The sequence below is a fragment of the Rhinatrema bivittatum genome, chromosome 1 (assembly GCF_901001135.1).
Source record: "Rhinatrema bivittatum chromosome 1, aRhiBiv1.1, whole genome shotgun sequence".
Taxonomy (NCBI): domain Eukaryota; kingdom Metazoa; phylum Chordata; class Amphibia; order Gymnophiona; family Rhinatrematidae; genus Rhinatrema; species Rhinatrema bivittatum.
The window spans coordinates 697,503,847-697,525,561 of NC_042615.1; the positions used below are offsets into that span (position 1 = coordinate 697,503,847).

The window sequence follows — 21,715 nt, forward strand, 5'->3', positions numbered from 1 at the left end:
AGTATGGTGGAGGAGCTGCTTGGTGGTTAAGGGGTATTGGTAAGTGATAAGGTCTGGGAAGAGTTGTATGCTGTTCTGTTTATAACAAAAAGGCATGATATATGATGTATGCTTTTCTTCTTTTTGCAGTTTGGTTATAATGCTTTTGGCTTATTCTCTACACTATAGTTACCTTATTGGTACTGTTTTCTTATGCTGTGTGCCTGTTAATTATCATGCTAATAAGAATATAAAAAAAGAATTACATAATTAATTGAATGATTTAATCTTCTGAAAAAAATGTAAGGGCTTGGTTCTATATGCAAGTCTTTATAGACACAAGGTAGCCATAATTACTTTTTTACCTGTTACAGTAATTATCTAGGCTTAACCACTGGACTTTTTTAGGAAGTAAGATTAGTTATACAAATTGAACAATTGATACAGAATTTACCAGGCTTCAGAAGTTAAAAGGGTTGGTCTTAGAATTGATTTATGGGAGATCATTTTGGGGTATTGATTGTTGGGAGTAATGTAGCAGGTTCTTGATGAAACTATTATGAAAGGTGTAGGAGTCTGTGGGTTTAATATATAGGTGCCATCTCTGTGGTTGCTTCAGCACCCCCAATATTGTGTCTCCTGTACTCCTCTGGAACAGGAGTGAGAGAGTTCCATGCTGCAGGGTTGTAGGGGAAAGCAGTAAGGCTTTGGCTGGCCATGGAATGTCTAACCAATGGGGGACCAGAGAGCAGCAGCATTCTAGGACAGACTGGCTTCCTGAGATGCAATGGGGAGAGCTGCTAATATAGAAGGGTTAGAAAGGAAAAGAGGGACAGACGAGCTATAAGGAAGGTGAGAGAGAGACTGAGATAATTGCTGGGAGATGGTTGTAAAAGGGAATGCTGGCTGGGAGAGGAAATGAAAGGAAGGTTTCTGGCTGGGAGAGGAGGTGACTGTGAGGGAAAGAGGGACTGGAAGAGTTGCTGTGGGAGAGGAAGAGGGGTTGGCATAGGCTGTGAAGGTGAGAGGATCTGGGGGAGTAGTAGAGAGGGCTGAGAGATGGGACATAGGTTGTGACTAGAGGAAAGTAGATGACAGAAGGGAAAAGGGGATACAAGCTGGGAGAAGGACATGGCCTATGATAAGAAGAGAAGCAGACTTGATTGGCTAGATGAAGGGAACTTAAAAGAAAGAGAGAGGTGAAGAGGGCTGGGAAAGGATTTGTGTGAATTGGGATAGGGGACTGAAAGAGGAGGTAAACCAAGAAAAAAGTGGTGAGAAGAAAGGAGATCATGGTGAAGGGAAGAGGCAAGAGGAGGAGAGAGATGGAAGTGGTGAGAAAAGGAGGAGGTGAGAGAAGAAAATGAGCTGTAGAGAGACAGCTGATAGATAGAAAGAGTTACACACATGGAGGAAAACAAACAAATGATAAAGAAATAAGAAGACCAGAAAATAAGCTTTATTAAAAAAAGGAAGGAGTAAGGCAGCAAGGAAACTGAGAAAGCCAAGAGCCAGCAGAGACAGATTCAAACTACAGACACAGACATTGGAAAATTGTGTATCTAACGTTTGGTGAAGATTTCTGTGCTAGCTGGGCAAGGTCAAGGGTGGTGAGCAGAAGGTATTTGCCCTTTGCTTTCAGCCCTGCCGTCACCAGGTTAGATAAGGTATTTTGCTGGAAGTAAGGGTAAGGGGGAGTAGGTTGCGATATCATAGGCTCAACATTTCTCTCTCAAAAATTGGCAGCTCCAATATTGAGAGGGGCTGTGGGTAGGTCTTTAATTGAGATAAACAATGCTCCCCTTCTTACAAAAAGAAATAAAACATTCCCCTATTATATCCCATAGGAGACAGCAATTATCTCTGGGGTTTCCAAATCAAGAGCAGGAAGCATCAAATGCAGCTGTGGTCCTGGATTTGGGGAAATCCTGACTGCTGAGCTGCTAGGGCTCATGACATGCAGGTGGTGGAGTATCTTATGTGGACTCTGCAGGCATGGGGCTGGCTCTGGACTGGAATCTGTAAGTGCTGGGAGAAGTGCTGCAGGGGGTGGGAAGGGATACAAACCTGAGGATGAGGAGAATCACAAATGTATTTATTTCAAACTTATATACTGCAAATCGTAAATGCTAAGCGGTTAACAGACTGAGAGGTGAGCTGAGCCTGACAATGAAGAGAAGCTTAATATGCTTATGAGGGATGAGAATCGGTGAAGGGATGGGTGAACCAAGCCTGCAGAGGAGGGCAGTTGTCTAAGGATGGGTAAAGGGGGAACCTTCTGGGGAGTGATGGGAAGGGAACAGAGAAGGACAGGTCAGTGGGAAATGGGGAACATACGTGGAAATAAATCCCCTCCATTAAATATAAAATTCAAAGTATGCCCATGCAGGAGGAGGAGAATTAAGAGTATAGAGAGAATAAAGAGGAGGTTGGGAAAACGAGAGAAAATGGAAGTTGCGAGAGTGTGGCAGTGACAGGAGAGCATTGGAGAAAAGACTGTGATGTGAGTAGGGGTTGTTGGTGTCTTTCCCATGTTCACATTACCTGCTCCTCTCTGGATATTTAGTTACAGGCTGGTTAGGCACACTCACAACCCACTCTGTTCCGTTTTTCCCATTTTGCTGGGGGTGCTGTAATGTTTGTTGAGTTCAGCACCCCCCAATCATTTTCAGAAGTTGGCTCCTATAGTTTAACATATTTATTATTGTTTAAGGTATATTATTATTATTTTTTTTATTGTTTTCTGCTTTTATAACCATGGGAAAGAGTGGATTCATCAAATGTTAGCAAACAAACAGTCAGGAGAGACCAAGAGCAAGTCAGGGCTGTAGGCTGCATTGGCAGACGCCTGAGAGTAATAAAACTGGGCAGAATCCAGGCCTACCTAGAGGCCAGTGGAACTCTGATCCCCATAAGCAGGGAAAAACCCCATAAACTTGTGATATTCATACTATTTTAAATTTCTGAAACTTAAGTTTCCTGGTAGAGTTGTGGAAGAGGAAGAATTTCTAGGACCCACAACTTTCAGAAAAAGAGTCAGAACCTGGGACTTACAAATTTTTCCAAGACTATAAATTATATTTATTTAAATTCTTATAGTTTGCTTATGTCAAATCAGTCGTACTAAGCGAATAACAAATTCTCTCTTTCCTTTTCATCCTGCAGACTAGTCCATACAGATGGGATGTGCACTCCGGCCAGCAAACAGAGACAAAAATTCAAGAGCTGACTTCACTCCCTCTAAAAGACCTGGTGCTGCCTCAGCTCCCCCCAGCATGTCTCTGCCTCAGCAGACGTGAGGAGGAGTTGACTGGTGCTGCAGCAAATAGGCAGATTCTTAGTAACTTGCTCCTGTGGTGTCTTGAGCAGCAGGAGTTGCAATCTGGGCTTCCAGAAAAACAGGCAAGAGCCATGAAATATCCTGGTAGAAGCAAAAAATCCAGGAAAACAGTCAAACAGCCCAGAATACAGGCAAAAGGGTCCTATATATCCTGCTGGAAGCAGAAGCCCAGGAAAAAGGGTCCTGGTGGAAGCAGGCTCCCAGGTTAACAGGTAAAGGGCCTGAATGGCCTGGTAAACACAGGTTCCCAGGAAAGCAGACATAGGGCCTGATTTCCCTGGTTGAGTGGACTCCCAGGACTGCAGGCATAGGTCCTGATTTGCCCCTGGTATGAGCAGGAATCAAAGAAGATGACACCACAAGTAAGGCCGAAGAAACCAGCATGCCTGCTTGAATGTTAGAATGTTTTACCTGGGCTATTGTAACCATTTAGCTTTGGGGGCCACCTTCAGGTAAAGGTAGCTATGCTCAGTAATTGGAGTAACAAGTTCTCAGCTATGAGAAATTCCTCTGAGGGTGCTTTACCAACAGGCAGGCAAGGCCAATTAGGAGCTGCAGAAATGCTGTTGAGCAGGCTGTGCAGCTGACTGCAGTTGGCTGATTACCTCCCTGGAACTCTAGTAAACCCCTGGGCTGGACTCAGATGCAGAGCTTCAGATTGTAATCCTGGAACCTAGGTGTGAGATCCAAGTTCCAGTAACCTTTCTCAATCCAACTCCTGGCCAGGTTTTGGTTTTTGGAAGGTTCAACAGCTTGTGCCAAAAAAAAAAAAATTTGGTGTGGGGGTTCTCATATAGTAAAATGTACCTATTTATAGGTAGTCATATATTAGTGAAGAGTATGTATAGTAAGGCGAGCAAGCCATATGTTTATCTCTCTTTCTCTTTGCAGGAAGGAGACTACCTAGAGAGGTTGGTAAGACCAAATTAAGCTGAAGAGGATGGCAGATCATTATAAAAGTGGTCCAAAAATAAAGTGTGTGAAATCAGTTTGGAGGTACCTTACTTAAAGCAATGTGAGGCAGCATTGGTAACTTCTGACATGTTAACCCACATGCAACCAAAAGGTGGTCATGTTCCCATTGGAAGGAAAAATTCCTCAAGGTGGGACGTTGGCGCAGATAAGTGGGAGCTGCCTTCAGCTATGAAGTCCATAGCTGGCAGGGCAAAGAATGAGGCTCAAAACTCCCAGGCCAGAAGGAGGAAGCCTCGGCTCAAACAGTTCCAAAGCTGCTATGTATTATCACTTGTGTTTCAAGACCTCTTGTGGTGAGGCTAGCATCCCCCTCAGTGGAGGCCATGCTGACCATTTCTCACAGTTAAGGATCTGCAGAGAAATGGAGGTCTGGACATAAGGTCTCATGCGGATTCACGGCTAGTGAGGCTAGAAGAAGGGAAGAGAAGCAAGGGAGGGTTTCTCTTTGGCGAGTGCTGCCATCTGTGCTGACCATGGAGTGGGTGGCAGGGTCCCTTGGGTACTCCCTCACAGGGAGATCACTACAATCTGGGATGTGTGGTACAGTTTCTTTTTTTCCATCTGTATGAGAACTGTAGTATGGCCTGGGCCTAGTAGAGGGGAGCTTAGCAGAAGCCTCTCCCCATTCAGGTCCAGCAGAATCTCTGAGGTTCTATGGCAAAATTCCCTGGTTTTGAACATTAGGGTTGCAAGCTTGATCCCTGCTGCCCTGGACAGCAAGTAGATCTGACACACCATGTAACCAGCAGTTGGCAGAATCAAATTGCAGTTAAAAAAAAAAAATCTTTTGTAAGACTGATGTTCAAAGCATTGGTCTGCCTAATTAAAAAAAACAGCTCAGGGTTTGTCGTTCAATGGCATTCCTGTGTACTTTCTTCAAGCTCTGTGACCAGATATTGGTCAGACATCTGTTTCTGGATCCCTTGAGGACAGCAATGAGGCTCCCCCCTTGGGTTAACAGGAGCTCCAGATACTCAGTGGTGGGGGAGGGGGGGGGGGGAGCAAGGAGCAGTAGGCTTCACTGATACATGGAGGGAAACTAGCCCCTCCTTTTAAGCAAACATTAGCTTAATGGTGGACCAAAGGGTAGTCCTATGTCGACATATGCTGTTTTTAGATATGTTTTATTTTTTTTCCCCAGTCTTTTGTATGGGGAGGCCCTCATATTTGTGTCTAAGGAGGAACAGATCTTTGCTGTCCCTCAGAGAGTTGGGCCATTGGCATAAACCATATAGATTGTGAGGAGAGTAGGATCAGAACCAGCGGAAACCGGATAGTAACCCTGATAGAGGACCAAAAGGGCTGAGTCCAGGTAGAGGACCAAGGCCAACTGGTTAAAATTCCAAATACTGGCTGAAAATTAGGCATTCTGGGAATCAGGAATTAGTGCTTGACCTGTAGTGGTTTGATGTAAACTTAGAAATTCAGAAGTGCCCAGGTCTAACAGCAGTATCTTGCAGTTGTAGGTTAGAATGTACATACCTGAGGCAAGGTCTCACAGAAGGAGTTGTGACCCTGTGAGAGGGCAGGTGAGGCGACCTTCATGATAGGTGTCTTGGGTCAATCACATTAAATGTTTAAACAAGCAACTTGCTAGCAAGAAAAATGAAAGCAGGAACCATGAGGTTCAGGTTTCCTGGGAGAACCAATGGCTGATATTCAGACTTGGAAAGAAGTATCATCTAGAAGCCCATATATTCCCTGAACTTAGCCCAAGGGGAGTATGCTGAGATTCTCTCTCATTTTAGGCAAATAATTCTGACCAAAAAGAGCATGATATTCTCTTGCCAACCTTAGTGCTGTAAAGAATAGGCTACACAGAGAGGATAGGTAAGGACATAAAATTAGGACCGCTGGTAAGGTGGATGTGGTCCATGTAGCCTGCCTTAGAGTTTTGGTGGGCCTCTGTCAGCATTACGAGAGGTATATGTCGGAAGAAGAGTCCAGGCACTGGATCAGTCCTTCCACTGAGGGATACTAGGAAGAAGACAGGTCAGACAAGGCCTGTAAAAGGGAAAAGTAATCATGGGTTCAGACCTCTTATTGGGCGTGGGAGATCTGATTAATTTCAATCAAGCATTTCAGCTAAATTTTTTTCTGAAAACGTTAGTGATATGTGGGATGACTGAGTGTGTGAATTCATAAGAGCAATAGAAGGAAAATACTTCCTATATAACATGGACTTGTTGCAAGAAACAAAGGAAGGAAATCTACTTCATCATTCTTGCACGTTAAGATACTATTCATTTGAGAAGTCAAAATCACAAGTTGTCCACGGAGAAAAGTCTCCTCAACTTGGTAAGGAACTTACTGTGGAAGAGATCTAACATCACTTCCTTTCATGCACTGTACAGGAGCATCTCATGGACTTGTTGGGAGTCCATCTCCTGGGAGTTTTGGGGCACTCCTTCAAAAAAAAAAAAAAAAAAAAAAGAAAAAAGGGATCACATTCCCAATATATCCACCTGTTTTCACAGTAATGGGCCATGTCATTCAAGATTTTTTATGAATGTGAAAAGTCAAGGTCAGAAGCAGAAACTCAGATCAAGAGATAGTCTTAAGACTCCTTAAGGATATCTGGAATTCACAAATGAGTGCAGGAACTCAAGGAGATGGTTATATTTGGCTGCAGATGCCTGCAAGAAAGTGACCTCAAGGGCAGTAAGTGCATAATAGATTAAAGAAGCAATTTATAACAGCATGCCTATTAAAGGCAAAGCAAGGTTTGGGAGCCTAAAAGTACTCTTGGTAAAGGACAGGCAGCATCCTCTGCACTGGACAAACCAGTGACCCTAGCAGTATCCTTTAGGGCAGTTACAAGGGCATCTCCATATACATTGACAGAATATTAGAGGTTAGTTCTTTAAGAGAAAAAAGGACACATAATTTAATACGAGAATCTTGGAAGTAGGCCTACGTAAAACTGTGGTCAAAAAAAGGGGGGTGAGTGAACCTATATATATATAAATACATAAAAATATATCGATATAGATACATACATGCCTATAGATAGTAGAGATGTGGATCGTTTCTGGAATCATTTCCGGTATCGTGTTCGTAGAACCGCGGGAAATCTTTAAAAAATGGCGTGGACCATCCATTGCTCCTACCATGTGATAGGGGCCGGCTAATGGCACCGATAGCCCCTGTCACATGGTAAGGGCAAAGGGCCATCGGAGCCATTTTGATTAGTGGCAGCCGACGGCCGAGAGCGGGAGATCGCTCCCGGGACCCCCCTGGACCACCAGGTACTTTAGGAAAGTTTTGGGGGTTGGAAGGGTGGGTGATTCTAATTAATTAGATTTAAAGGGTCGGGGTGGGTTTAGAGGGGTTTTTTTTCTGTGTGCCCTTTCCTCCCCCCCCCAAAACAATAAGAAAACCACACGAAAATTTCGTGGGGTTTTTCTATCGCTTACGGGGACCCCCCGATACTTGACAGATTAGAAAATATCATACGATATTTTCATCCGTCAGAAAAATGATGCACATCCCTAATAGATAAATGCAGACATCTGGATAGAATTTAGCAAAAAGAGGGCTTTCTCCCAGTGGAGAAAAGCCTTTCTCCCTGATCTTTGCAGTTTGACTAAAAATTATTCTTACGGTGTAATGTCCGTTTTTTCTTCTTCTCTCCTTGCAGTTCCAAAAGAACCTTACACTCAGAAGAACCAATGGCAAGTGCGACATTATCCATGCAGAATGCAGCAGTCATATTTGCAAACTTAGAATTGGTATTTGGGTTCTAGGGCTAGAATCCAAGAAGGAGATGCTGGCAATGGTATTAGGATTTTTGTTATCATGGTAATTGGGATATCAGAGCTAACAATGGCTCCTGATTGGTATCTAGCTTCGGCAGAACATACTGAGAAGCTGAGGCAGCACCACGCCTTTTATAAGGCGTGAAGTCAGCTCTTGAATTTTTGTCTCTGCCTCCATCTGCTGGCCGGAGGATGCATTCCATCTATATAGACTAGTCTGCTAAGACAAAAGGAAAGGAAATTTACTGGTAAGTATAAATTTCACCATATATAATCACTGACTTTATTTCCAGCAGCTATGTAAATAATATTACTATAATACTGCATTCTCTACCTTAGGAATGACATTTGCAAATAGATGATCCAGCAATTTAACAGAATCTGTGCCCATCACAGAAAACTTGCCAAATGGTGTCAGGTCAATTAAGCCCACTTTTTCCATAACCTGTTTATACTCACGGCCAACTGGCTCAAACCAATTTGTTCGTCGAAAACTGGGCCTGGAAAAGAAAAACATATGCCATATAACTAAGGCTGGTCTTCCCTGCCCGCCCTCCTTCTTTCCAAATTATGTTTTCTGCCCACCCAGTGGCATACCTCCTTCTTTCTCTCTCTCCCCCTGGCAAGGGACAGCTTCTTAACTCTAAGCAAAGTTATTTTTATGAAGCACAGGCAAAAAAAGGATTGTAGAGTTATTGCAGGTTATTGCAAAGTGATAGCAAGGGTGTGTAACCAAAAGAACTTTTACTGTTCCATGTATTAAACATGAAGCATAACAAGATGACTAGTGGTACCATTGCCAAGTGCATCTGTTGCGCCCGGTCGCAGACGGCTGCGACCTTTGCTGTTCACCTCTTTTTGCCCTGCAGCTCCAAGTCTAGGGAGGATGTCCGCCTCGGCTTCTGCACGCCACCCTCCATAGCATTCTCGGGACAGCGCTGGCGCTCCCGGCAGCCATCTTACTTCTGGGGTGACCTAGGGCATGCGTGCGCGTGCCTGCCGTCTTAACCTCGTCATGGTGGGAACCTCAGGGGTGTCCCCACCGCATGATTTCACTGCCTACGTATATATAATCTCATCGGGCCAGCATATCATCGAGTTAGGATTCCTGTCCTGCTCAATTCTGCCATTCTGGGACTTCGCTTCGCTGTGCCTGTGCTCCTGTCTGAGTGATCTAGGTACCTGCTCCTCGGGGGCCTTGCCACACTCAGGGCTATCCGCTCCTTGGAGAGCCACCTTCACTTGCCTCACTTCTCTAACCCAGTGAGTCTCTTCCTGTTTCCACAGATGATCCTTCAGTGCTCCTGTACCTCGGGTCTCCTCGAAGCCTACCACTATAGCTGGCTACTCTGTTCAGAGTGAGTACTGGATCTGCTCTACAACTTCCTCCTTCTTCTCTGTGTGGATTCTCGGGTTACCCAACTCTGCGGACCACTACCGGATCCACACTGTCTTGGGCAAATGACTACCACCAGCCTCCGGCCTACCCAGCTCTGCAGACCACTACCGGAGACACCCTGCACAAGTCTCTACGAGAGAAGGTATTCCCCGGGTTACCACATGCTGCAGACCACTACTGGGACAACCTACACAAGCTTCATCTAGAGCAGTGGTTCTCAACTTTTTTTCTGTCGGGACACACCTGACAGACTGTTCTCACATGCATGACACACTGACCCTATGATCATCACAGGGCTAGATGTAAAAGTACAGTTTGCATCTACGGGAACCCCCCTGACCCACAATAATGTAAAGCAGAATTATGACATTCCCCATACAACTCACCCTACAAAAAAGATATTCTGGTTCTGATGTCATCTCAGTAACAGCAACTCAACTTCCAGGCTCAATAGCCCTACTTATGAAAAGACAGCAGTTTACCACCAATGCATATCCTCTTGAGAAAACACAACAAATAAGACTGATACAAACGCTTACATGCTAGTAAAATATCTCATCTCGGTAACAGACACAGAACCAACCTAACATACTCCCAGGATCTGTAGTAATGCACATAAACTAATCCGCACACAGTTACACCTATATTATGGAATACACTCAAACAGGAGCAACCCTATCTATGAAAAGGCAACACTACAAATATTATATCAGGCCCTAAAAACCAATACACCACTTATTAGGAAAACAGAACTAGCAAGCAACTATAGATCCCCACACAGAAATAATTGTAAAACTATACTAATAAGCAGAATAAATGTTTCAAAACAGCTATGAACAGAATAACATCCAACAATTAAAAATTCATAAAAACTATTTAAAATTCTCCAAACACCAATAAAATATTTCAAAAAAAGCAGACACATCACATAATATTAAATAATTAAAATGGCAGTCAATCAAGAAAAATAAACTTAAAAAGCCACCTTTACTTACCCCCTCCAGCAGCTCTCCTACTCCTCTTCCATGCAGGCCATAGCACACACCAGAAGCAGCAGTAATGGCTAAGCTCTATACTCATGGTCCTCTTCCTTAGGGCCCATGTCTCTCACACACATACCAAACCAGTCATGCCTCCATGACCAATTTCTGTCTCTCACACACCAATCATTTCCCAAACAGTCTTTGTCACACACACCAGTCACCTTCCTGAACAGTTTCTCTCATGTCATTCACACACACAGGCTTCCTACTCCCATGTTCTACTTACATATACGGGCTTCTCACTCTCATAATCACTTTCTCTGTCTCTCACACACACACACACACACACACACACACACACACACTCACCAGTCTCTCACTCCCATGCTTGTTCTCTCCACATGCACAGGCTTCATTCCCATAATCACTTTCTTTCTCTCACACACACACACACACCAGTCACCCGATCTCTCTCATGCATACACATACACATCTACACACACAGGCTTCCCACTCCCATGTTCTCTTTCAGATATACAGGCTTCTCACTCCCATGCTGTGTCTCACACACACCCAGGTTTCTCACTCCCATGCTCACTCTCTTCACATGCACAGGCTTCTCATTCCCATAATCGCTTTCTCTCTGTTACACACACACACACACACCAGTCTCATTTCCATGCTCGCTCTCCAGGTTCACAGGCTTCTCATTCCCTGAATCACATTCTTTCTCTCACATTCACACACACCAGTCTCTTTCTCTCACACACACCGTCAACTTACCAACCAGTTTCTCTCTCATGCATGCACACACACACACAGGCTTCCCACTCCCATGCTCTCTCTCACATAATCAGGCTTCTCACTCCCATGCTTTCTTTCACACACACCCCCACAACACCAGGCTTCTTACTCCCATGCTTTCTCACATACCCAGATTCCTCACTTCCATGCTTTTTCTCTCTCACACACACACATCAGTCACCTCCCTGACCAATGTCTCATACTCTCACATACAGTTCAGTCATCTCCCTGAGCAGTCACTTTCATTAGCTCACATATACATACACATCAGCTCTCTGACCAGTTTCTCTCAATCACACACATGCTCTCAATCAAATACATTCTCTCACTTACACACAGGCTCTCAATCAAATACATTCTCTCACTTACACATAGGCTGGCTGGCTGCTTCGCTCTCTCTCTCACTCACTTCCTCTCCCCCCCCCCCCCAAGCACAAATGGTAGCTGCAGCAGCCTCCTCCTCCAGCCCCCGCAGGCCAAGAAAGAAGAATCCCATTGGCTACGGGAGGCTCATGCTGCTGTCTCCTTTCCCAATTACCGGCTGCTTCGATTGCTCAGGGGCTGATGCTGCTGCCGCCGCTGCTACTTTTCCACGCGGCACGGCTCTTTCTCCTTCCCGCGCACCGCACTGTGTATCACTTCCTGTTCTGGATCATGGCGGGGGGGGGGGGGTAGGTACTGGAAGAAGATAAGGCCAGCCGCAGGTGCCACAGCTACTTCTAGCACTGCTGCCATTCCCACTGGGCTTGAACATGCTGATAGCCCAGTGGCAACGGCAGCAGGAGAGACCGGGAGCATGCGACACACCTGCCGGTGCTTGGCGACACACCGGTTGAGAATCGTTGATCTAGAGGAAGTATTCCCCGGCTTACCCCACGCTGCGGATCACTACCGGAGAGATCAGGTTACAGGTCATCTACTCTGGACTGAGTCTATTAACTCGCTCCTCAGGTTATCTTGCTGTATAATAAACTACTGCCTCTGGTGTCCATCACTGCTGAGACCCCTGCCTGTCATAGTGAGTCCCCACCGACCAAATTGTATGCCCCTCGGAGATCCAACTTGGAGAATATTTTGGCCCCTTGGAGCCAGTCGAAAAGCTCAGTGATGAGTGGCAGCGTATAGCGGTCTTTCAGTGTGATGGAATTCAGACCGTGGTTGTCGATGCAGGGGTGAAGCATCCTATCCCCTTCTTCCCTACAAAGAAAAAGCCGGGTCCCGTAGAGGAGGTGGATTAACGGATGAAGCCCTTGGCCAGATTCTCGCTGATATATTCGGACATAGCCCAGGCCTCTGCGGGAGATAATGGATAAACTCTGCCCCTGGGAGGCTCAGTATTAGGCATGAGGTTAATGGCTTAGTCGTAGGAGCAATGAGGTGGCAGAGTGCCAGCGGTCTTCTTGGAGAAGACGTGAGCGAAAGACACATATTGAGGAGGAAGACCCAGAGGGAGGATTGCGGTCGCTAGAGTGCATCTGGGAGCGATGGCTTCCAAGCAGGAGGTATGGCAGGACGGACCCCAACGGGACTGTTCCAGAGTGGTCCAGTTAAACTAGGGAGAGTGCTGTTGAAGCCAGGGCAGGCCTAGAACTCCGGGGTGCATGGTCTTGTCGAGGACATGGAAGGTGAGGGACTCCATGTGCAGCAGGCCGATACAGAGCTGAAGAGGATCGGTGGTGTGGGTAACCTGGTCAGGTAGAGGTTCACCCTGAATGGACAAGGGCACTGGGGCGCGGTAGGTGGAGATCTGGAGGTGCTTCATGAGTTGCTTCAGAATTTATTTATTTATTTTAAATCTTTTCTATACCGTCGTTTGGAGGATACCGTCACAACGGTTTACATCAAGGCACATAAAATTAATGACACTGTGATTTGCACATTTACAAGAGTGCCATAAGGTTCGGTAACATAGTTAGTGATCAATAGTGTTAAATGTAATTAATCATGTCCATGTCTCTATCTCGGTTTTTATTTCAGAATTAACTTTAAAATTGTGACTTGTCCTTTAAAGACTACACACTTAGTGAATACAGCAGTGTGTGTGTGTATGTTTTATTGATCATGCTTTGCCTGTCCCTGGTTTCTATTCTCCCTTCTCTTTCTGAAAAGCTTGTTTAAAGAGCCAGGTTTTTAAACCTTTTCTAAAGGTTTTGCTGTCTCTTTGTAGTCTTAAATCTAGGGGCATGGAGTTCCATAGTATGGGTCCTGCCAGTGATAATGCTCTCTCTCGTACCTGTGTTAGTCTTGCAGTTTTGACTGATGGAATGGTTAGGAGTGCTTTGTTTGCTGACTTTAGGTTTCTGTTAGGGATGTGTACACGTAGGGCTGTATTTAACCAGTCTGCATGTTCGTTATGTATTAACTTATGTATGGTGCACAGTGTTTTGTATTGAATTCTTTGTTCAATGGGAAGCCAGTGTAGTTCAGCCAGTGTTTTGGTGATGTGATCTCTTTTACTTTTGCCAGTTAAGACTCTTGCTGCTGAGAATGATTGAAGTTGTCCCCTGCACCCGAGTCCACCAGGGCCAGGGTGTGGAAGTCCCGGGTTCCCACGGTGAGGGTCACCGGAAGTGTTAGTGGAGCTGCTGAAAAAGTCAGGCCTAGGAGCAGTCCTCCTACAGAACCTAGGCCTGGGAGTTTACCAGTTGTACTGGACAAGTAAGTAGAGCATGACCCAAACCCCCTCAGTACAAACAGAGACCAGACTGCCGGCGAAGATGTTCTTCCGGAGTGAGCTTACCATGGCCCAATTGCATGGGTTCGTCTCTGACCTTCGTCTCTGACCTTCCCTGAAGAGGCGGGGAGCAGTTTGGGTGAAGGAGAATGTCGAGGGCGTCGGGAAGCTGAGGCAGATTTCCTGCTAGACTGCAGTTCATGGGAACGCTTCTGCAGACGCCGGTTGATGTGCCCAGCGAGATCAATGAGGGAATCCAAGGAGCTGGGTAATTCACGAGCCTACAAGCTCATCCTTGATGCGGGTGTTCAAGCCCTCAAAGAAGATAGACCGTAGGCAGTCCATGCCCCACTGCAACTCAGAGGCCAGGGTCCTGAATTCGATAACATAGTCAATTAGGGACCGGGAACCCTGGTGTATATGGAGAAGAGCTGACCCGGAGGCGGACTGCCAGCCTGGGTTGTCGAAGACGGAGCGAAAGAGTCAGGAAGCCGGGTAGATCCCGGAGAATAGGGTCTGTGCATTCCCACAAGGGAGAGGCCCAGGCCAGGGCTTTCCCATCCAGAAGGGAAAGGATGTAGGTGGTTTTCGTCATTTCATCCGGAAAGAGCGCAGGCTGGAGGCAGAAATGCATGTTGCATGAATTTAGGAAACCTCGGCACAACTGAGGGTCTCCGGAGAAGCACGGAGATGCGGGAAGCGGAATGACTGGTCGGGAGCAGAGTAGCTTGGGACCAGAGGTACTGGTGGACCTGCTAAGTTGGCGGAGTCAAGGCGGAGTCCTAGATTCTCTACGGCTGTCGCTAGAGATTCCAGGACCTTTTTCTGTTTGAGAATCTTCTGAGCCAGGCACAGAATGGCCTGGAGAGCAGAGGTCTCTACTGGGTTCATGGACTTGGCAATCTGTTAGGGTTTGTGGACCCTTGGCCCAAGGTGGAGTTGGCGCAACCTGTGAGGGGTGAACCCCACAGGTCCCCATCGTCGGGAGGTGAGGCCAGATGGGAAGCAGAGGCCGACAAGGGCTTCACCAATATGAGCCCTCGTTCCCTGCAGGTTGAGCCCTTGGGTACTGGGGCTGGCTGGTCTTAGGTGGTCCTCTGCGTGGCTGGTCCCGCGGAGCAGTCAGAAGAAGCCAGAGCTGGATCTTGGGGCCGAGACAGATGGAGCTGGAAGTGACAGGCGGATGGGACCACCAGGTCCGGTCCAAGAGCAACAGCAGGAGGTAGGAGACGAGGGTCAGGTCCGGTTCGAGGTCAAAGGCAGGTGGCAGTAGACGAGAGTCAGGTCCGGTCCGAGGTCAAAGGCAGGTGGCAGTAGACGAGAGTAAGGTCCGGTCCGAGGTCAAAGGCAGGTGGCAGTAGACGAGAGTAAGGTCCGGTCCGAGGTCAAAGACAGGTGGCAGTAGATAAGAGTCAGGTCCGGTCCGAGGTCAAAGGCAGGCGGCAGAGGATGAGGGTCAGGTCTGGTCCGAGGTCAAGGCAGGTAGGCCAAGACCAGGACCTCCGAGGCAGGAAGACCGAGACCAGGACGCTGAGGCAGGAACCTCAAAGGCAGGCAAATTGAAGCAGGAACCTCCGAAGCAGGTACGCTGAAGCAGGAGCCAGGGAACTCGTTGCCAAGTCAGTTAGCTGGGCCCAGAGGAGGTCTGACCTCATTGAGGGCCGGCTCGTGGTTTCCCGCCACTGGCCCTTTAAGAGGAGACAAGGTGGTGCGTGCGCACGACTAGGGAGGGCCCGGTCAGTGCCGTGGTTGGTGGCATCTCGCCTGCCAAGCAGCCCGCAGGAGGCCTGGAACAGGAGAGGAGACGTGGTGGCAGCGGCTTGCTAATGCTGCGAGGGTGCCCGAAGCCAGCAGGAGCGAAGGGCAGTGGATGAGTGGTGCTGGTCGCAGTTTGCCGTGGCCGGCCAGCGTAATATCCCTTCAAATTGGATCATACCATTACAGATACAGAGGGGAGATAGTGGTTGGGGAATTATATGATAAATTAGTTGTATTGACTTCCATTTATGCCCCAAATAATTATTCACACTCTTTCATGGTTAATGTGGTTTCTTGGCTCTCTCATTTTCAGAACACTCCCTATGTTATACGTGATTTCAACTGTGTGGCAGAAGTAGATCTGATACTCTAGGCGGTGCATGCAGGAAAAACACGGGGAGGTATAACGGCATTCCATTTTTGGGTCATCAACTGGGAGTGATGGATGTGTGGCATTTTTTTACACCCAAGAGACAAGGATTTTACTCATATTTCTTGGGTGCGTGGCTCTGCTTCTAGGTTGGACTATGTATTAATCTCTGAAGTTTTGTTTTCTTTAGTGCAAGACGCTAAGATAGAACCCTCAGTCATTCCAGCGCACCATGCATTGGAAATGTGGTCTCAGTTAGAAGGGTTAAAGCTTTGGCGGATGCCTTTATGGTTACATGAGGGTGCAGAGCTTTCCAAGCTTTTACAGGAAAAATGAGAACGGTATGGGAATTTGCTTCATGTAGACTAGCTTACCCTTTTTTGGGAGACAGCTAAGGCAGTCCTAAAGGGGAAAATCATTAGTTATTTGGTGTGGAAATAAAAAGCATGGCTCAAAGATGTCTTGATTTTGGAAGATAAATTGACTGATCTTAAAACCAAAGTGTAATGCAGTAATTTACACAAGACTAGAGTATCCAGCAACTCAAAAATCCCTTAATGATTTATTACATAGTAGGGCACAGCTCTCTATGCAATCCTTGAAATATAAATTATTCCTACATGGCAATAAGTTTGGCAGACTTCTTACTAGGTTGGTTAAAGTGAATGTGGGGGTCGAAGTTTATTCCAATGATTAAAAATCCACAGGGTGAGCTATGTAGGTACCTTAAGTCCATATATGTAGTGTTTCAGGGATTTTATAATTTATATACTTTGAAGCCCGAAAACACCACAGCTCTAGAATGCTTATTTAGTACCGTAACGCTATTGAAATTAATGCAGGATCAGTTGTTCAAACTGAACTCTCCCTTTTCTACACAGGAAATTCAGTTTGTTGTGCAATCACTCCCTTCCTTGAAAGCTCCGGGTCCTGATGGATTGCATTCAACTTTTTACAAAAGTCTATCCGCACATATAGCTGTTCCTTTGTGTAATCTTTATACTGAGTTGTACAGTGGGGATGTATACCTAAGACAATGCAAGAGGCGGTGATCACTCTTATTCCTAAGCAAGGCAAAGGACCTTTAGACTCTGGCTCTTATAGGCCTATATCCCTGCTAAATCAAGACGTTAAGATCTTTGCTAAACTATTAGCCAACCGCCTGAAATATATACTACCCTCCTTGTTGTCCCTCTCTCAGTTTGGTTTTGTTGCTGGCCATCAATCTGAAGTAAATGTGCAGAAGTTGCTTGTGGCCTTGGAAGCTTTTAGAGCTAATGGTGTAGATATCAAGGAGTCCCTGATAGCAAGTCTAGATGCTGGCCCTGTCCTTTTCATACGATACAGGGAATAGGCTTCCAAGGTGGCTTATTGAATACGTTTTGAGTTCTCTATTCTAATCCCACTTCTCAGGTACTAGTCAATGGGTATCTCTCTGATACTTTCTCTTTACAGAGAGATACCCAACAGGGTTGCCTCTTGTCACCACCATTGTTTATATTATCTTTGTAGCCTCTCATTCAGTTGATTGAGCAGGATGCCACTGTTGAATGTATAAAAGTCAGAAGAAGGTGGTCAAAACTCTGTTTGCACATGATATAGTGCTATTGTTGGCTAATGCAAAAAAGCCTCTGTCTCTTTCCCTTGAGAACTTTGAGTTGTGGATCCTTTTCAGGTTTAAAATTAAATCTGGATAAGTCTGAGGGACTTTATTGACATCCTATTGGGATACTTTCCCCTTGAGATGGGTGAGAGAGCAAATTAAATATTGAGGTGTCTGGATTCAACAAGATCTTACACAGCTGTATGCAGTAAATATCCTGACAGTGGTAAAGTTCTTCGGGCGGAAGATGGAAAGCTGGTTGCATTTTCCTCTTTCCTTACAAGTATAACAACCCTCATAAAAATTATATTGTTTCCCAAGTTACTTTATATTCTAAAAATTGAATTTTAAAAGCCCGACGTTAGCCGAAATTAGGGGATGCGCAAATATGTCGGGCTCGTGCATGCTGAGCAGATTTTAAAAGCTGCCCAGTTATGTGCCTAAATGCCACTGCGCACACATCTTGAAACTTCTCAAAAAGAGGCTGAGCGTGGGTGTGGTCTGTCCGGGGCATGGGCGGTAGATGGGCGTTTTGAGACTTTCATCAGAAATTTGCGCGGAAACATTTATGTGACCTGGTGCGCCCCTGCTGAGAACTTTACTACTGTTACAGATGGCATGTAAGTCCAAAAAATGAATAGTGAGCCATTTCAGAGGGGTTTACAGGGTCTAGGTAAGTGGGGGGTGTACAGGTTACCAAACCAAAGGGGGTTGGAGGACCTATCTGTTAACTGAGTGAACTGGGAATGTACTGGTAAAACTGGCAAATGCTTTGGTGGCTCAGCCTTTTAAAAATCAACCACAGGGGCACGCCCTCTTAAAATCAGTGCACATTTGCGTGCAGTCAGGCTATTTTACAACATTTGCACATATTTGCGTGTATGTTATAAAACAGCTGTGTCCCTGGGCACGGACTGACAAACGTACACATGTGCTCGCACAGTAGTTTAAAAGATACCGTTCCAGTATGCTACCTATTGTGCTGCGATCTAAAGATATCTGTAAATTTATGGGACTTTGTTCACACTTCTTGTGTCAGAGGAAAAGGGTGAAGGTGAGGCTCCTACATATAATGCTTCCAGTGCTGGATGGTGGAATTAACTTTCTTAATTTCCACTATTACAATATTGATTGTAATACTGATTGGTTATGTTGGCCGACGTTATATTTTACATGCTGAGAGGAATAGGTTATCTACTTTGGTAGCATCGTATCTTCTTGTTTGTTCAGCCAGAATAGTTTGGAAGTTCACCCGGCAGGCTGCTGGTGTCTCGGTGACTGCATCTTCCTTTTTATTTATACTGCATAACCCTTCCTTTCCACCAGCATTAATTTACCCCTGCTAAGAGAAATTAACAAGGAAAGGTTCTTTAGTGCTTAGAGACCTATTCATTTCCAAGTGGAATCTTTTGATAATTGTGTGCTTAGGAAAGGATTTGACAGGAAAGACTTTTTTATATTCTTGCAATTGCACCATTACTGGAATTCTTTCACTGCAGCGTTTCCCGTACCAGTTACTTCCATCAATTTTGAATTCCTTCTATGTTTATTTATTTATTTGTTTAAGGTTTTTTATCTACCGACATTCGTAGGTACATCATGCCGGTTTACATATAATGGTGTTAACAGGAAAAAGAGTTACATAAAACTGATTCAATGGTAACAAAGGAGTTAAGGAGATTAAAGAGTAACAAAGGAGTTAAGGAGATTATTCAAGCAAAAGGTGTCTCACTATCCAACTTCTAAAAATGGCTGAATTCAGTTAAAAAATCCGTTGTCTTGAGTGTGCTGGCAACAGTGTGGAAAAGGGACTGTTTTATAAATCTAACAGTCAAGAATTTGAGAGATTCTATACTGTCGACTACGGCAGCCATTGTCAATGCTGATCTCCGGGAAATGCAATATGGCATTGTTCACCAGCTTATGTTTGCCCCTATAAGAGCAAATCAGATGAAAGTTACTAATTCCGCATGTTGTCTTAAATGCATAGCATACGGAACGCTGTTGCACTGTCTATGGGATTGCCCAAACATTTGTGCTTTTTGGACCTCTGTTACCAGTTATTTGTCAGCTATTACAAGTAAAGCAGTGCCTCTTTCCCCTGAATTCTGTGTATTGAACTGCGCAACTGCATATTTGTATATTTGAAAATTTCATAATATTTTTTTTTAGTTAAAGCCTACTTGTTAGCTAAGAAAAGAACATTGTTTAATTAAAACATAAGAAATTGCCATGCTGGGTCAGACCAAGGGTCCATCAAGCCCAGCATCCTGTTTCCAACAGAGGCCAAAACCAGGCCACAAGAACCTGGCAATTACCCAAACACTAAAAAGAACCCATGCTACTGATGCAATTAATAGCAGTGGCTATTCCCAAAGTATAATTGATTAATAGCCATTAATGGACTTCTCCTCCAAGAACTTATCCAAACCTTTTTTGAACCCAGCTACACTAACTGCACTAACCACATCCCCTGGCAACAAATTCCAGCGCTTTATTGTGCGTTGAGTGAAAAAGAATTTTCTCCGATTATTCTTAAATGTTGTATTTGCTAACTTCATGGAATGCTTCCTAGTCCTTCTATTATTCGAAAGTGTAAATAACCAAGTCACATCTACTGGTTGAAAGATCTACCTCCGTCTCTCTCTGAGTGGCTTGGGAGAATGACAAGTACAGTCTGTCTGGAATATCGCATTGCTCTCGCCATAACCACAAAAGACTATGCTATTTTCATTAAATTTGGGGACCTTGTATTGTTAAGTGGCCAGCAGATCTTCAGAACAGGGTTAACGCCTTCTCAGGTTTTGAGATGAAGGGTCTTTGCATGTGTTATTAGCTATTTCAAAATGATCCGATTTTACTTTGTGAGATTTGGAGAATGTTTGATTGTTGGGGTTGAAAAAAAATTGGCAATGTTGTTATTGACTTATATACTTTGGTTGTTGCCAATAAAAATGTTTATACATAAAAATAAAATAATTGTTCGTCACTGCATTCCATCTGTCAGCTTTAGTAATTACTCCACAAGTTATGTTCCTTTGAACTTAACATATTTAAACATTTGTTCGGTTAAATGTAAAGTTGACATGGTTCATACCACAAAACTTAATGCTCATTTAGATATCTGTTAACTCATTGAATCCTGGCACTTAGATGCTGATACTATTTTATTAAATTCATTATGTCCTCTGAACTATTCTTTCTATCATTGAGCAAGGGTTGGGTAAACGTGGTGGTGGGTTGATGATCATATTTAAATTCATTATTCCTGTTCACTGTACTGATCAAAGTATTGGCTCTAGTTATGAGAATTTGACATTAAAACTATATGATTGGTATATAGCATTAGTGTATCATCTTCCTAAGGTAAATGATGTGGATTTGGCCTTATTTGTGATTACATAACCAACTTAGGCCAAGATTCATCATTTTGCTATAAAGTTTGCATGAATAGCACCCATGCTAAAAAAAAAAAAGAAAAAAAAAGGTGTGGTTAGGGTATTTTTTGAGATCTCGCAACGTGTGTTAAATTTATTGCACTAGAGATATTTTCACATCACAAGCTGAGACGTGCCCAGACAGACATTTCCACGTTTTAGGCTGCTCAGAGAGAGAGAGAGAGAAAGAGAGAGAAAAAAAGACCGCTGCGATATAATCAGTACGATTTTGAATAACAATACTATCCGCTGGTTTGATGACTATAGTACGATCAGAGGAAAGGGAGGAAATAGCCTCGTGTTCCTGGTGCAAAATATTCTGGAAAGGACTCCCAAGACACTGTTCATAAAGGGGTAGATTGTATAGAACAAGCATTTTAAAAGCAGATAATAAAGGATCTGTGGTGCCAGGAGGCACCCAATGCGATTTCCGGGTTGTGATAGAACTATCCAGCAAAGACGGAGCTGTCGCTCACTGTTTATTAGTTACAATTTTTTGCTATCAACACATTTTATTTTTCATGCACCTCAGCTTTACCTGCTACTGCATTGTCATATCCCAGAAAACGCCCATTAGTTTTGCTACTAATATAAACTCACACTTTGCGGCTCTTCGTACTCCGGTGTTTGTACAT

At 44.7% G+C, this 21,715-nt stretch overlaps 1 protein-coding gene across 2 annotated transcripts in view; it reads right to left on the reverse strand.

The window, feature by feature from the left end:
* Positions 1-21,715, reverse strand: part of DMGDH (dimethylglycine dehydrogenase) — a 214,800-nt gene that overhangs the window by 68,589 nt on the left and 124,496 nt on the right. For both annotated transcript variants that reach the window (XM_029575505.1, XM_029575513.1), the window contains exon 10: positions 8,387-8,552. In XM_029575505.1, the coding sequence (XP_029431365.1) occupies positions 8,387-8,552 (166 nt within the window). The remainder of the gene's footprint in view (positions 1-8,386; positions 8,553-21,715) is intronic.